General features: G+C 39.3%; 1 protein-coding gene across 1 annotated transcript in view; it reads right to left on the reverse strand.

The window, feature by feature from the left end:
• Nucleotides 1-8,443: 8,443 nt before the first annotated feature.
• The window catches only part of TLK1 (tousled like kinase 1), a gene marked incomplete at both ends in the record, with an annotated part of 66,925 nt that continues 60,268 nt past the window's right edge, over nt 8,444-15,100 (reverse strand). Inside the window, 4 exons of the mRNA XM_079538990.1 lie at nt 8,444-8,620; nt 10,916-11,023; nt 11,325-11,436; nt 13,843-13,978. Of these exons, the coding sequence (XP_079395116.1) occupies nt 8,444-8,620; nt 10,916-11,023; nt 11,325-11,436; nt 13,843-13,978 (533 nt within the window). The remainder of the gene's footprint in view (nt 8,621-10,915; nt 11,024-11,324; nt 11,437-13,842; nt 13,979-15,100) is intronic.

Consider the following 15,100-nt stretch of genomic DNA (forward strand, 5'->3'; position numbering starts at 1 on the left):
ACAGCAGTGAGCATCCAGATTACTTGGCTGACTTCTCAACTCACTGTGGTAGCTCTGTGGCAGGGTTCTGCCTCAGGACCCGGTGCTCTGAACAAGGCAGAGGCAGGACATTTTCACTATGCATGTGTGCAGGCATTTATGTGTGTATATCCACCTATCTAGATGTCTAAACGCAAAGTATTGAGGGACAACAATATTTGGCCTGAACTTATAAGACTTTAGGTCATTTCTACCTGCTCTTAGTTGAGCACTTGACCCAATCCATCCCTTTTTGGGATTAACTTCAACTTATTCTCCAGTTCATCACTACAGACGTGGCAAGAAACATACCTATTTGCCTCAGTTCAGTCGCTGGTACATTTCTGTACAGTGCTTGATACATCCCCTGCATTTGGGTCTTCCACATGGGTACAGCTGAAAAAGACAGCAGAGCCATTTCCCTGGCCCTGCAGAAAATGCCCCCCGCGTCAGCTCTCCTCTCACCCTAAGGCAGCCCTTAGACCATACACACCCTACCTGTACAAAACAGAAACAGGAAACTCCTCCAGTTCCAGCTGAAGAAAGCATTTCTGCACAGCCAGTATTGAAAGGAGGGAACTGGGCAGGATAGCAGAGAGAGAGAAGCAAACTCCTATTTCCCTTCCACATCTGGTCAGAAATTCACAGCTTCAAGAAGCCCCATCTAAAAACAGAGATTTCCAAAACATCACTGGCATTTTTAAAAGCACAGAGAGTGCAAACACATTGCCTAGTGTGGCATCAGTCTTTGCTAATTCCGTATCAGTGGCTTCATTCCGACTTATAAATACCATTAGTCTAACCCCATCTAACCACTGATTGAGTGAGAACCCTCAAAACTCAGTGTGTGCCCAGCCTGGCATGTGCAAGGAGAGTGAATGCAGGTACATGATTGGATTCTTGAATTCATGCAGGACCTACAGGAGTCATCACTTCTGTGCCCATGAGATATGGGATAAGCAGAACACCAGCTTCTTCCTGCACTAGGGCAGTTAGGAAGCACTTAAATAGAGAGAGGGTTTTTGCAGCTCTTATTCTCTAGAAACAAAGGTGCAGAAATGGTGTGTAAATGCTGGTAGTGTTTATATCACCGTGGTGGCTTCCTGTAAGTTCTGGACTTGTGCAATCCCTCAGCAGACAGCACAGACCAGCACAGGCTGCGCGATGGCTCCCATGTGCATCTGTGTGGTCAGGTACTTGTGGGCTGCACAGAACCCTGACAAGGCGGCCATGTGAGGCACCTGCATCCCCTACAGCTGCTGCACACCACTCCTTGCTGTTGCTGGGCCATAGCACTGCACTGTTCCTACTCCCCACGTTCCCCACAGCACCACCAGTTTGGGTCGGTGTGTAAAGCTGCTGCCCACTCAGGCAGCACTCACAGCTGCTGTGGGGAAGAAGCCACTTCGTTCCCAGCTCCAGCTGAAGAGTTTCCTCGCTGTCAAACCAAGCAGGGACCGACAGACAGCGCTAACAGCAGGCTCTAATCTCTGCAGTTCAGTAGGAAACCATGCAAACATGAAAGAGCCTAACGCTGGGTACAACTTGTGGTTCTAATGAGAACATGCCCCCAGGGTTTATAACAAAGAAATTCCAGTGGCTTCATTGCATTGTGTCTGAATTTCCCCCACTACTTCAACTGGATACAGTGCTGGGGGATGGCAACGGGAGGAGGAAGTTATTTGCACAACTGCAGAGGGAAGCAAGCGACCACATGAGAAACTCACTGCCAAGACGTCTGTGCAGCACAGACAATGGAGACTGCCGCCTACAGCCGCCATGTGGGCAATGCCTGCCCTGGCGCCAGAAGAGCACCCAGCTTCTCGTGCCCACCAGCACACACACCCATACAGCTCCAGCTGAGGTAACCTTACCACAGAGCACAAAAAAGACCATGGGCGTCGCGGCCCCCGCCCCCTTTGCCACTTGGATCAGTAGCTGTACAACAGTGGTTTCCCTACGGGTGCACAAATGAGTGTCAAATGGTACTCTTTTAATTCTAAAGACATGGATGCCTCTGCCGTGCCATCAGCACCTCATGGAATTGACCTTCGTGCAGCACTCAGATAATTTTCACATCATTAAGCATTTGTCTTGGGTCAAAAATTCAACCCATTTTGTAAGGGTGAAAGGATATTTCATTGCCCTAAAACACAATCAACATGCTATTAACAGCATATCATATAAGGTACAAACTATCACTATGTCCCTCACCTTACTAGAAATTAATTTACAACCACCATCTCCTGTTGCTAGTAAATCTTTACATCCACAATATTCTACAAATACCATTGGGAAACCATAAGCAGTGACCATCACACGTGGACATGTGACACGAAGGTGATAAAAGTGATACTTCCAAAGGCCTCTGAGTTGTGACTGCATCGTTTTGAAGGACAGGGATGGTAGTTGGCGATGAGAACCAAGAGAAGAGCTGAGGTACAACGTCTCCAGCCATTTTCAATTGCAAATGTATTCTCTGAATCTTGCTTGAAACTATTTGGCATTCATCAATGAATTTTATAGTCATCATTATGGTAATCGAACACCTGAATTCCCAAGTTCCCCCTCCCCCCCCCCTTTTTTTTTTTTTTTTTTTTTAATAATAGGCTATCACTTAACACCAAAACTGAGGAGATATAAAGTTCAGAACAGTTGCAGCTAAGTATAAACTGCTTTTAAATGCTGCTGCAAAGCCCCCACAGCAGCCACACATCCATCCCGAAGTCCCAATCTTTACTTACAAACTGCTGCTCCACTCAGAGGGATTACATAAACCAGTACATTCTTCTCCACCTTCTGCTCCAGACATTCCTCCCTGCTTCACACAAACTGTAAAGAGAAACAGCATACTCTTAGTATCTGTTGAATTAATAGATAGCCATGTCTAGTCAAATTCTAGTACTGATACAGCGTGCCAGTGTCTAACAACAGTGGTGCTGATGACACGTAGATCCTCTGCCTGGCAGATGGAAGGAGGTCCTGGTGCCTCCGAGCTAAGAAGAAAACAACTTTCATCATACTTTTCACTGTTAAGAACAGGTTTTGTTTAACTTGCTAATCATATATACGTATATTTATTTTGCCTGTAAGTGAAAACATTAAAATAAAGTAAAAAGGATGAATTTCACTAAAAGTACAAGAATTGGGACAGAAAATAAAGGATGAAAGAGGAATAACTCCTCTGTCCTCTGTAGTTGGGTTCTGCTAATTGCATGATGTGACAATAACCTTCATGATATGCTAATTTGTTAGATTAGAATGTCTTTAGGCTCAGTCACAAAGGCTGAGTAATAAAACTGTCTTAAGGCTCAGTAATAAAACTGTCCCAACTTGTAACAGCTCAAAGAAGGCAATCTATGAAATCAGCCTCAGCATTTGGTATATTCTAGTGTAACCCTACAAGCAACATGAGAATTTAATGATATCACATCAACGAGTGTGAATCGCCATTGAAGAAATGGAATAATATGCTCTAAATTCATTACAGACAAGCACTCAGGTGTAGTTTGCCAATTAACGTGTAACTTACCTGGCTTTTCAATAGAAAGGCACACAGGGAAGGTATTCCAGTGCTGAAATCGTTGGAGAGAACTCTGCCAGCTGCTGCTGAGCCACAGCTGTAAGCCTGAAAAGAACCATTTCTACGTGAGTTAGGTTATTTTTGTCAGTGAGAAAGTTTTCCATTATGCAAATATTCAAAGCTGCCCAGTAACTCATCATGTAGCTGCTTAGGGGCACAACCTAACCCAGGAGAACAGAAGATGCCACACCTTCCCACTAAGCCAGTCCCACATGCGCAGCTACTTGGCAGACCCCGTGCCTCTGTCACTCTCAGCCTGAGGGCAGACGAGGCAGAGGTGTGGCAGCCCTGGGAGGACATTTTACTACTTCGAACCCTGTGAGCTAAGCATGCCCAACCTGTGGCATGTGGCCTGGCCTGCAGTCACCCCCCCCCTCCCCCCCCCCCACCTGCACCATCATGGTGGCAGATCTGCCCCACCAAGGAGCCCGGCCTTGCCCTGTCTGTGCACTCATTGCCCAGCACCAACCAAAAGTCACTTCTCTTTCTGTTTGTATTACCAAAACATTCACTCCAGTAGAATAGCAGCAAACAAGGCATATGCAGCTTCCAATGGCAGCTCACATCACTGGGTGGCTTATGCTGAGACAAATTTAGTAACAAATTAATACTGAATTTGCAGCCTCACATACAAACCAGGATGAAAGGAAACCAAGAGAGAGAAACCTGCTCAGCTGCATACACACCAGTGGGATGGCAGGGAACTGATCCTGACAGCACAGCACACAGGACAGGAAGTAACAGACCAAATACAAAAAGAAGACTTCTGGTGCACCCAGCCCGGCTGCTGAGTTGGGCCCCCTCCACCAGACTGTGGTCACAGGGAGGTGATACAGCTGGGCTGGTCAGTAGGAAATGCCTGTGGGCTGTTTGCAGTCCTGCCTTCCCTACCAATACTGCACTGCCAACTCAAGTCCTCAGGAGGGCTATTTACAACCAGCAGACGCTGGTCTTGCAGGCACACAGAGAGCAGGACTGCAGCACTGTGCCACAAGACACGACTGGTTTGTGAAACCAGCCACTCCACTTGAAGTGTTTCAGGCACTGGAACCTGGAGGCTCGCTTGCCATTGCCCTCAAAGTCTGCCTTTGCCCTGACACCCACTCAGGCCTCCCCACAACCTTCCTACTGAAATCTCCTTCTTTTGGAGTAGCACAGCGGGTTCCAGGAGCACCTCTGAAATGTCCCAGAGACACCATCCCAGAGCTTCTGCTTTCCTGGTGGCCCCACAGCCTGAGGGTGCACACAGGTCTGACCTCACCACCCTGCCCAGGGAGCTAATAGCTCACAGAACAACAGTGATTCATACCATACTTCCCAGCTTGTGTTTTTTGGCGGAGGGGAGAAACGAGATTTAAGCTCAGAAGCCACCATTGTGGGCTGGTTACAAACCTGCCTTGTGTCTGTGTTTCTCCATGATCAGAAAGACAGGGAAGCAGAAGCAGGAATTTCTGGACGCCTTAAGACTTAAGGCGTATTTTCCCTTCCACGGTTTTCACACACCCTATCCAGTCACCCAGCTAGGTCCCCAGCTCCTGCACAGAGTCCCAGTGACACCCAGCACCCCAGCAAGCTGAGGGGTGCAGACAGCGGTGCTGTGCCTCGCATACCCGTGACTCGCATACCAAGAGGGCTGGTGGCTTTGTGGGCTTTTGAAAGCTTCTCTAATTATGCAGCAGTTTGCTCATAGCTGCGGTGTGTGCGGTCAACAGCACTTGGGCAGCTGGCCAGCAACACAATGCTCTTCCCATCTTCTTGCCAGCGTTCAAAGCACCCTTCAGAAAATTAGCGATAACTAGTCTCTCCGAAATCCCCATCTATCAACCAGTACAAACCAAGTTAAGGGTGAAAAACGCTCCACAGATTTAACTTCAGTACAAACAAATAAAACAGTGCTAAAACACAGCTGTTTTAAAGAAACAAGCCAACCACTGTTAATTGTGGCTGCAATGACACTGTAATCACAGTAAAAATGAAGAATTCATCTTGCAGTTGCTTCTATAACTCACACATAGGTGTTTATATCACACAGTAATGTAGAATTCTAGCATCTTTCAGTACACACAGAAATTTAAAAATATTTACATGTGTAAAGTAAGACTTTTACTTACAAGTTTCATTAAGAATTGATGAAGTTTAACATCATTTCTTTAGTCTACCCGCTACTAAATAAGCAGAAAAACTTGGGAAATACAGCAATGGATGGTGTGTGATGAATCCAGTAAAATGTGCATGAAATACAGTCGAAGCAAAGGATGTATGAATTACCCAGAAGTGATCAGCATTTCTCGACAAGTCGCAGTAATTCAGGCTTCTGGATTCAGTCTCAAGGGTACTTCTATGCCAAGCACAAACTGCTGAGCATCAGCCATCAGACACCAACTTGGACGTGCTGTGAAGACAGAATAAATCCACATGGGGATACAAAATTTTTACTGACAGCACCATAAGATGCTTACCTCCAGTACACAGGTTGTGCTCGCGTTGAGATCTTGCAACTTCGATTTGAAAGATGACACAGTGATTCTTCATGTGCATCTATATGAAAATGCATTAAAAACAAGTGTTTAGATTTCAGAAGTAAGCATCTGTCAAGGTGGAGTAACTGTCATGTATTCAGCCACAACCACCCATATTCCCAGATTCTAACAAGAAAAACAAGTGTGCACATAATTGGTACGATGCATAACCCCCCTTTTCTTTAGGTAGCTCTACAGTTTTCGGTTACTTCAACAGTTCTCTACCGTATTGCTAAGCTTCAAAGTACTAGAGGTTACCACAACACATTCCAGATACATGAAAATTGTTAACACAATCTTACCTCTTTTCCTTAGGCAAAACAGTGTGTAACTTCCAAGACACAGAACAGGATATAATGAAATTTAATGTGAGCGTGCAGCCATGGCAAAATCCTTGAACCCCACCACCTCGGTTTCACACTGGCAGATGGTGAAAAGGATGCAATCCCAGTACTCTGGCATAACATAAAGGCAGAAAATATCAGTCTATTTTTATGACTAACAAATTCTAGAGAAACTTACTGAAATAATTGGAACTGTTTCTGTGAGGCCTACTCATTGAAATAACGGTTATTTAGTTATGACAGATGCTTCAAATTTTATGGAAGTCTCCCCTTTCAGCCCTAACATTGCTTGAGTAAATTACTCTATTCTGTTCGCCATCAAAGTGAACTTGCTTAATAAGTGAATGTAGCTCAGCAATAAGGAAAACAGATTTGTCCTTTGTTAAAATGCAAAAACACAGGATGAAAACCTTGAAATTTCAACTGTCATTGTTTATTACTGTTTTGGCTACATTCTCTACAATTTCAGCAGCATCTTAAAGAGACAGTTAATGTTTCTTTATATACAATGAAAACAAAATGGCTTGCAACATCAGAAACAAGAGCAACAGTTTAACTGTACAATACTAAATGAAAACCTGTGGTAATAACAGCCTCCTTTTTCTGAAACATGGACAAAATTACAGATAGTATTCAGCATCCAGAATGGGACAATAAAAAGAATAGTGAAACTGCAGAGAGATACGCTGTTTTGAAAAATAAGTTTCTACCATACAAGGCAATTAGAAAATGTTTCACATTTTAAAATACCTGTACAAGCCACAAGAAACATTTCCTTGTTGATAGGAACTTCCAGAAATAGAGAATAGCCATGAGCAACTTCTACATCTAGTACTGATGCACTCTACAGGTTGAGAGTGCAATTAATTGACTTACAGAACTGTACTGCATACGGCCAACACAGCTCGGTTTTACATGCCTTGATTGTTAATGAGTTTCCTACTCAGTCTCTCTATAACGTACAGTTTACTTGCACCTTAAGGAGGTCATCTGATTCTTTTGCTGAAGTAAAAGCAACGTTGTTTAGCAGCAATTAAAAGCGCCTTGAGGGAGACTTAAAAAAAATACAATATCCAATTAGAAAAAGCCATACTTTAAACATTTGTACAGGAATAAGTTGCTGAATTTAATGAAAATGTGACATCTGTACAACAATTTACAATAGAGCTAGAAGGGAATTTATCATTATTCCTGCATAGAATATTATACATGACCTGTCTGCATTTGGTTTCATACTGTTGTCTGCTTTTATCAGAGGCCTGGAAATTTTCACAAGTTTCAATACCACAGCAAGTACAGTATATTTAGAAAACTAAGCTTATTTCAAAATTAGCAACCTATTTGAGAAGTAAGTACCAGGAGTTCCCTATCAACCTAAATTCTGTGAAAGAACACATGTTTGGAGGTACAAGCCTGAGTGCCAAATAAAATACTGTAATTTCATTGAGGAATCTGATGTAGAACACAGCTTTGACTGTCTTGCATTTCTTACTTTGGTTTCAGAAGATCAATGTCTTGGAAACACAGCAATTCATTTAATTTATTAACCAGACATGGAATTTTTCTTGTTCTCAAATTTGCTGACTACCTTTTAAAAAAAATTTTAAATAATGAAAAACTACCCTTCATGTTAGAACTTTCCAGTATCAACCAAATGTACTTTAAGTATTAAAAAGATTATTTACAATGTTCCCCAGAAAAAAACTAAAAACCTTTTCTTCAGTCTCAAACACAGTATACCTGTTAGTGTGCAACAGGCAATGTCATCCTTCAACATTTAAAGGCTGTTCTCTGAAGGGTATATTTATTCACAGTCCATGACCCATTCCAATCATACAACAACACTATGTAGGAGGACTTCAGCCTGAAAACACAGTTATCAAACTTGTCCTGAAGAAAAACACCCATATGTTCTCAAGCTCAAGTATGCATTTGGAAACTACACCAAGATATCATGCCATTCCTCAGTTGGAGAAATTTCAGTATGAAATAATGCTTGAAGTAGGTGGTGTAGGAGATGCTGCTAGCCCAGTCATATGTAAGTTTCCTGAAGAATTTGATCTCCTCATATGGGGGAGAAGGTAAGGATCATTAGCCAGTTGATGGACATCAAATCTATCCTCTTTTCGGTATGCTAAGCAGCGTCTGATAAAGGCCTAGAAGAGGAATGCAAAAAGTTACAATACCATTCCAAGTAATTCCATCTGCTTACAATCAATAAGCACATCCTCCCAGACAAACCAGCTTCTAAACAGACTCTTGTTCTTATATAATTCCATTCAAAGACAGCCTAACATTCTACTACAGTTTCCAATGAAAAACAGAGAACATTGTAGCAGAAAAAAAAAAAAAATCAGCAAGCCTAATTGGCTTAAAATAATCACGCTTCAAACACATGCGTCAGACAAAAAGATGTATGAACTATATTTACAAGCAAAACATTAGCATTTCACACAGGGAGAATTCTGCTTGTGCTATCCCTTAGCAGCATAGTAAAAGCGAAAAGCTTTTACTTTTTTTTTTCCTCAGATGTCTGAGAAAGTAGAAAGGAGCTCCACGGAGCTTCTAAAATCATCCAGCAGTGCACCACATGAATAGCAGAAGATGTAGGGACAGTTGCCACTTTCAACAGGCACTAACCAACAGATGATTTAAGAAATCACCACCTAGCTGGAATTTCTCTCTCAGAAAGGAGTCAATTCCAACTGATTTAAAATATCTTAAAAACCAGGAAAAAAATCTCTGTTTATCTCCAGAGCTGCTTTTGAGACACTGTACTGCCCTTCATCAAGGTCCACATGATATTTGTCAATTATTGCATGATGCAAGTTTCTGTTAAGCCTCATGTCTAATATACACAGAACACTCAGTCTCATGGGAACTTGGGCTTCAACATTTAATGACAGAAAATCCTGATTACTGCTACAGAACTCATTAGCACATCATTACTTAATCTAGAATTTTAAAAAAATTACATATCTTCTCTTGATAAATCCCTTCAATTGTTTGTCCTTTGCTCCAATTAAACTTCCCTTTAATCTCCAGTTTTTAATCTGTGATGTAAATCTTGAAGAATCCTGTTAAAATTCCCTTCTAACATACACATATCTTGCAGGAACTAGTCACAAAATAAAAACATGCACATCTTAACATGAATTCACATGTTCTTGGACATTTGTGGATTTAATTGAATTCTTTATAATGAATCCCTAAGAAATGAGCTGGTAAGTGTAGTTTACAAGGTTCTCAGAGTAACAGATTGTTTCTAAAATGTTTGTAGAATACTTTGTGGTTCTGTGGCAGTGTAAATATTACTACAATGCACAGGACACAGCACAAATTAGGAAAAAGTAGCAAGGACTAAAGGATAATTGCAGTCTGGAAACTAGCAGTGTCATTTCAGATTTTGTATTTATTTCCCTATGTTTTCCAAATCAAAACTTTGTTTTGATTTTATTTATTGCTTATTGCTGTTCTTTTCCAACTACTAGGTCTATAAATTTACGCAGTCATCATAAACTATCCAAATTCACAAGTTAGTCTGAAATTGTTTTATAGTGCTTCCAACAGAAGAATTTCTCCCTCTCTTTTACAGCTATCGTGACATTGTTAATAATCTTTCATTATTCTCCACTCCTGCTTTTTCAAACAAAACAAGGAACAGAGAATATAAAGTAAGTAACTAACTGCATCAGAACGACAGTGAATTATTTGCTCTCTTCCAATGCCCTTCAGAAAAACACTACTTATCACTAGGAAATGCAGAGTTAAAAGACAGAAATATAAACTGCTAGCACATAACATTACCAGCTATGAGTTCTATGATGCATATTTGTCAACTGCACTCAAAGGAGATGATTTTTCTGAACTGAGACAAATCTCCCCAAAATGAAATCAATCAACAACAACAACAAAAAAAAAAACAAAACAAAAAACAACCATCACCACCTCCTCCAAACTAACAGGACAAACTGTAATATTCAACCAAATAGTCATAATTCTAACTGCAGCTCATTCATTAAAACTAGTTCCAGAAAATACAGCCAACACAAACACACCGCTACTGTTTATGTCCCTGACATAACTGTTTTCTTGGGAAGCTACATCCTCTAAAACTGTGTTGCCTTTCATTTTTATCAGAAGCTCAAATGTCTTAAAATCTTTAAACTTTTAGCAGCCTTTTACTTTTACAAACAAGTAACTGGGAATATTTTCTTCCAAATTCACAAAATTGGATTTGTCATAGATGCTCACATCAGCAATAAAAAAAACAAACAAACAAAAAAAACCACCAGAAAATCAGTTGAATCTGTTCTCTTAATCACTGGTCTGTGCAACTGTGTTTGATACAGTTTCAAAATAAAATTATCAAAACCCCAAAAAACATCACAATCCTTAAAAATAAATGAGACAGGTTTTAACCACTGCTCTGAGCTCATATAAAACATTACCTTGGCTTCATTGCTAACAACAGGCTTAACAGGGAACTGGACTTCTGTGGCTTTTAATATTGTATTTTCTTGTAAGATATCTTGCTGAGATTGATTGTGGCCAAATGGCTGAAAAATAAGCAAGGGATTTTCTTCATGACAGTTATGCAACCATTTTGATTTCATAAATACTTATCCAAAAGTAAACTGATTACAGTGTTAATATATATGTTTCTAACCACTTTTCAATTAAAAAAACGTTTCAGTCAAAGCCTTTTACATTTCTCACAGTATCAGTGCACACTAGCAAAAGCTAACACAAGTCTTTTCCATATGGATTCACATATTTACAACTATTGTTCACATTCTACTGAAAACAGGCAAGCACTTGTACTAACAATTTAAGATAGGTAAACAATATTTTCCTTACCTTTCGACCATAAAGACACTGGAAAAAGATTACTCCAACTGACCATACATCAACCTTATTAGAAATCTTTGGTGGCTCTTTGCCAACTACAAAACACTCTGGAGGCAAGTACCTGAAAAAGAAAACGTGTGCCTCAGTGTCAGCAAGCAGATGTATGAATCACTAGAACTTGTTCAAAGATCAGAAATGGTATACAAAAAAAACTGTGCAAGTTGATATTTGAACAACTGTGCAGTTATCTTACGATCCTTATTCCAACACTTACAACACTGATCAAAACCGACAATACAATTTTTTGTACAGTCAGGCAGTCAAATAAGGAACCTATTCTTTACTTAAACCACTAATAATCATTAATTATTCAAGCACTGGGATCCTATTAGGGTAAATATACACCTTCTGTCTCTGTTTGAACATGAAAAGATGAAAACCATACAGGACATTTAAAGCTAGGTCTCAATAGGAATCAAATGTAACATACATATGATTTTAAAGTTTTCAGTAAGAATGCTGACATTAATAAGAGAATTATAAGGTACGTAAATGTGATCATATTTCTATGCCTATAATTTCCATGGAAGCCATACTTGAAAAACTGAAAGCTAATTAAGTTCTTATGGCATCCCTGAATTACAGAGGAATTTATGCAATGCAATCTCCTTCGAAAAAAATAAAACCAAAACCCAAAAATATCACTATGAAGGCAGTTAATTATTATTGACTGCAATAAAAATCTAAAAAAGGGGGTAAAAAATCCTTCAGAGCCATGACATATCAGACATTCTTTCATCAACAGCATGTAAGGCTTTAAAAATAATTTACAGAAATGCCTGTGAAAATGGAAATAAGCAAAAAAATGAAGTAAGAATGCAACACAACTATGAATTTCATACAACATAAAAAAAAAATTCTTCTAGAATACTTGTGCACAATCCTGATTACAACATGCAAGAAAGATGTACTCAAACTAATGCAATCACACAAAAAAAACTATCGAGATGGCATGAAGAACTGAAAGCCACAATTCAGAGAGAAGCCAAACACTTTAAAAACACAAGGGAGCAAGTATCAGGAAGGGAAACAACCTAATTCAAAGGAGGCCAGTGTTGGTGCAGGAACAAACAAGTACAAACTGGCTACATGCAAACAGTTCTATAAATTAGAAGATTAAGTTTCTAATGACCACAGAACTGAGGTTATGGAACAAACTTCAAATCAGAGATGACTGGGGACAAAACACTGAATTTAATACAGACGGTTCTAAGTCTACAGAACAGATTACATGACCAGAACGCTTGGAAGGACAGGTAACTCGACCCGGGGACTGAAGAAATCCCTCCCACTACTCCATTGCCGAGTTCATGCAATTTGCCTTACACAGACTTATCCCCATCTCAAACTAACTCAAAACTTTCCCTCAGAGGAAGCAAAAGTTAGAAACACAGAGATTTATCATCATTGTGTAAAGGTCACAGACAATTTTAGATCTCCCAGTTCACAACACCACTAGTGCATGTGGTGCTTTAGATGAAAGCCAAAGACCCAAACTTTCTGAATAGTGTTCCTACAATTAAATATTTAAACTCCTGTTTAAATTGGAGCATTAAGGAAAGCAGCAACAATCTAACATTTCTAAAATGCTTCAACTTTGATGACTGTCTTTTCACGAGATGCGCATCCTAAAAATTTGCAAGGAAAAGACAATCTGTTAAATGCGACTTTCAAATACAGGAAAAGTTTAAGAAGAAATAGGAAGGACACTGGCTTCTCTGTTTAGAGTTAAGTACCGAAATCTGAAACCTGTCTTGCCACAGACAGAATGAGGAGAAAAACAAACAGATGAATTCACAAATAATCATCTAGTCAATATAGGCTTTCTATTCCACTCACCCTGACATAGGTACTGTGCACACAGGCTCAAAGATCTATTGTGTCAGCTTGCATCTTTACAGAATAAATTCTACAAACAGCTTTTCTGTTAGCAATAAAATGGTTTTTTTTGTCATTCTTGCTCTGTAGACAGATCTACAATTTCAGGTTTTTGGACAAGTATGTGGATACACACAGAAAACAAGATACAGCTGCTCAGCTGTCATTAACCTTTAGGATGGAAGAATAAGTACTCTTTTATCCTAAGGACATTACCTTCTGGTAATCCCTGCTCTAAGATTTCCAAGGACTAAGCGCCCACTCTTAATCATCACAGCTCTGTCAAACATCTTTAACCACCTGCAGCCAAAGATTAAACACCTGCTTCTTCTGGGAAACAATGTTTATAAATCACCGAGATTTGCTCCGCATTTTAAATGTATGTCTATCTATATCTAGATTCCTAACTTACTTCAGTTATGGCACTATTCTGGAATTTTTGTGAATATCAAGATCCACAGCACTGCACAAAAATCTTTGTTATTCACGTTAGTATTTTTAATCCTAGCTATCACTAGGAATTAGTTTTATGAAAGCATTTCAGAAGCCTCAAAAATGACCTAAACAATAAAATCAAATCAGGCATTACCAGTAAGTTCCTGCTCCTTGTGAAGTTAAATCCATTCCATCCACACCATAGCTATCATCATCCATTATTTTGGACAATCCAAAATCAGTAATTTTTATTTCTCCACATGCTGTTCCATCTACAAGAAGAATATTACCTAAACAGAGAGGGAAAAAATACATTTTTAATTTCAAGAAACGCCACCAGAATACTTCATTTTCAAAACCAGCCACAATTTTCAGGAACATTCAACTTAATGAGGGTGAATGATATCTTTATATCATCTTTATGATCTCAAGTCTAGAGCAACTAGACTATGACATTTTAGTGCCATCTCAGGAACTCTCTAGGTTATCACTACTATCATCTTAGATGGCTTGCCCAACTTGGAGCTGACTGGACAGCAATATAAAACAGTATACTAGTCACAATGAAGTTTAATATTTTTCTGTCCAAAAAACGTTCTAAACTACACATTTCAGGGTTTGCACATGCCAGAAAATAGTGCCAAGACATGCTGCAGCTCAAAAAAATCTAGCTCCACATGTTAAAGTTGTGCAATAATTTGATTTTAAAAAATCATTTGATGAGTTTCCTCTAAAAATAGAACAAAAACTAATGAGACTAAGATTACATTCTGTACAACTTCATAATATGAAATCTGTTATTCCTTAATAGAAATCTATATGAAGAATTCAGCAAGCAAACAGCCTGACATTAATAGCTACACAACAAACCCTAGACTTGGAAGTTTAGCAGATTAAAATACACAAAAAGCATAAAAGATGGAATACGTCATTTAAGGCAATATTCATTATTATTACTAGAAAACTTGACCAGAATTTAGAGAAGAGATCCAAGTGACAACAGTGTTTACACTGGCTTCTTGAAAAAAACTAAACTACTTCAGATAAAGAGGTAGTTAAAAAAAAAAAAAAAAAAAAAAAAAAAAAAGGCTACAAACATGCAAGATGCATAAGAAAAAACAGATTCGGAATTAGAAAATATTTCTCCAAAGTCCTGGTTGGAAACACTTATCCTTAGATGTAGAAAGTGATTATTCCAACCCTTTATAGTGTAAGAAATATGAAAGGGAAAAATTATTTACAAATCCACATTTTATAATGATCCGATAGGATCGAGTCAAATACTGATCTTAAATACTTATACTACTAAATATTAATGTATCTACTGGCTCTATGACACTTTCTTACAAATACAAATCAAAATAGCACAAAGGAAAAAAGTTGTAAGAAGTATTTTTATAAAGAAAAGACAG

The sequence above is a fragment of the Tetrao urogallus genome (genome assembly GCF_951394365.1).
Source record: "Tetrao urogallus genome assembly, chromosome: 8".
Classification (NCBI taxonomy): domain Eukaryota; kingdom Metazoa; phylum Chordata; class Aves; order Galliformes; family Phasianidae; genus Tetrao; species Tetrao urogallus.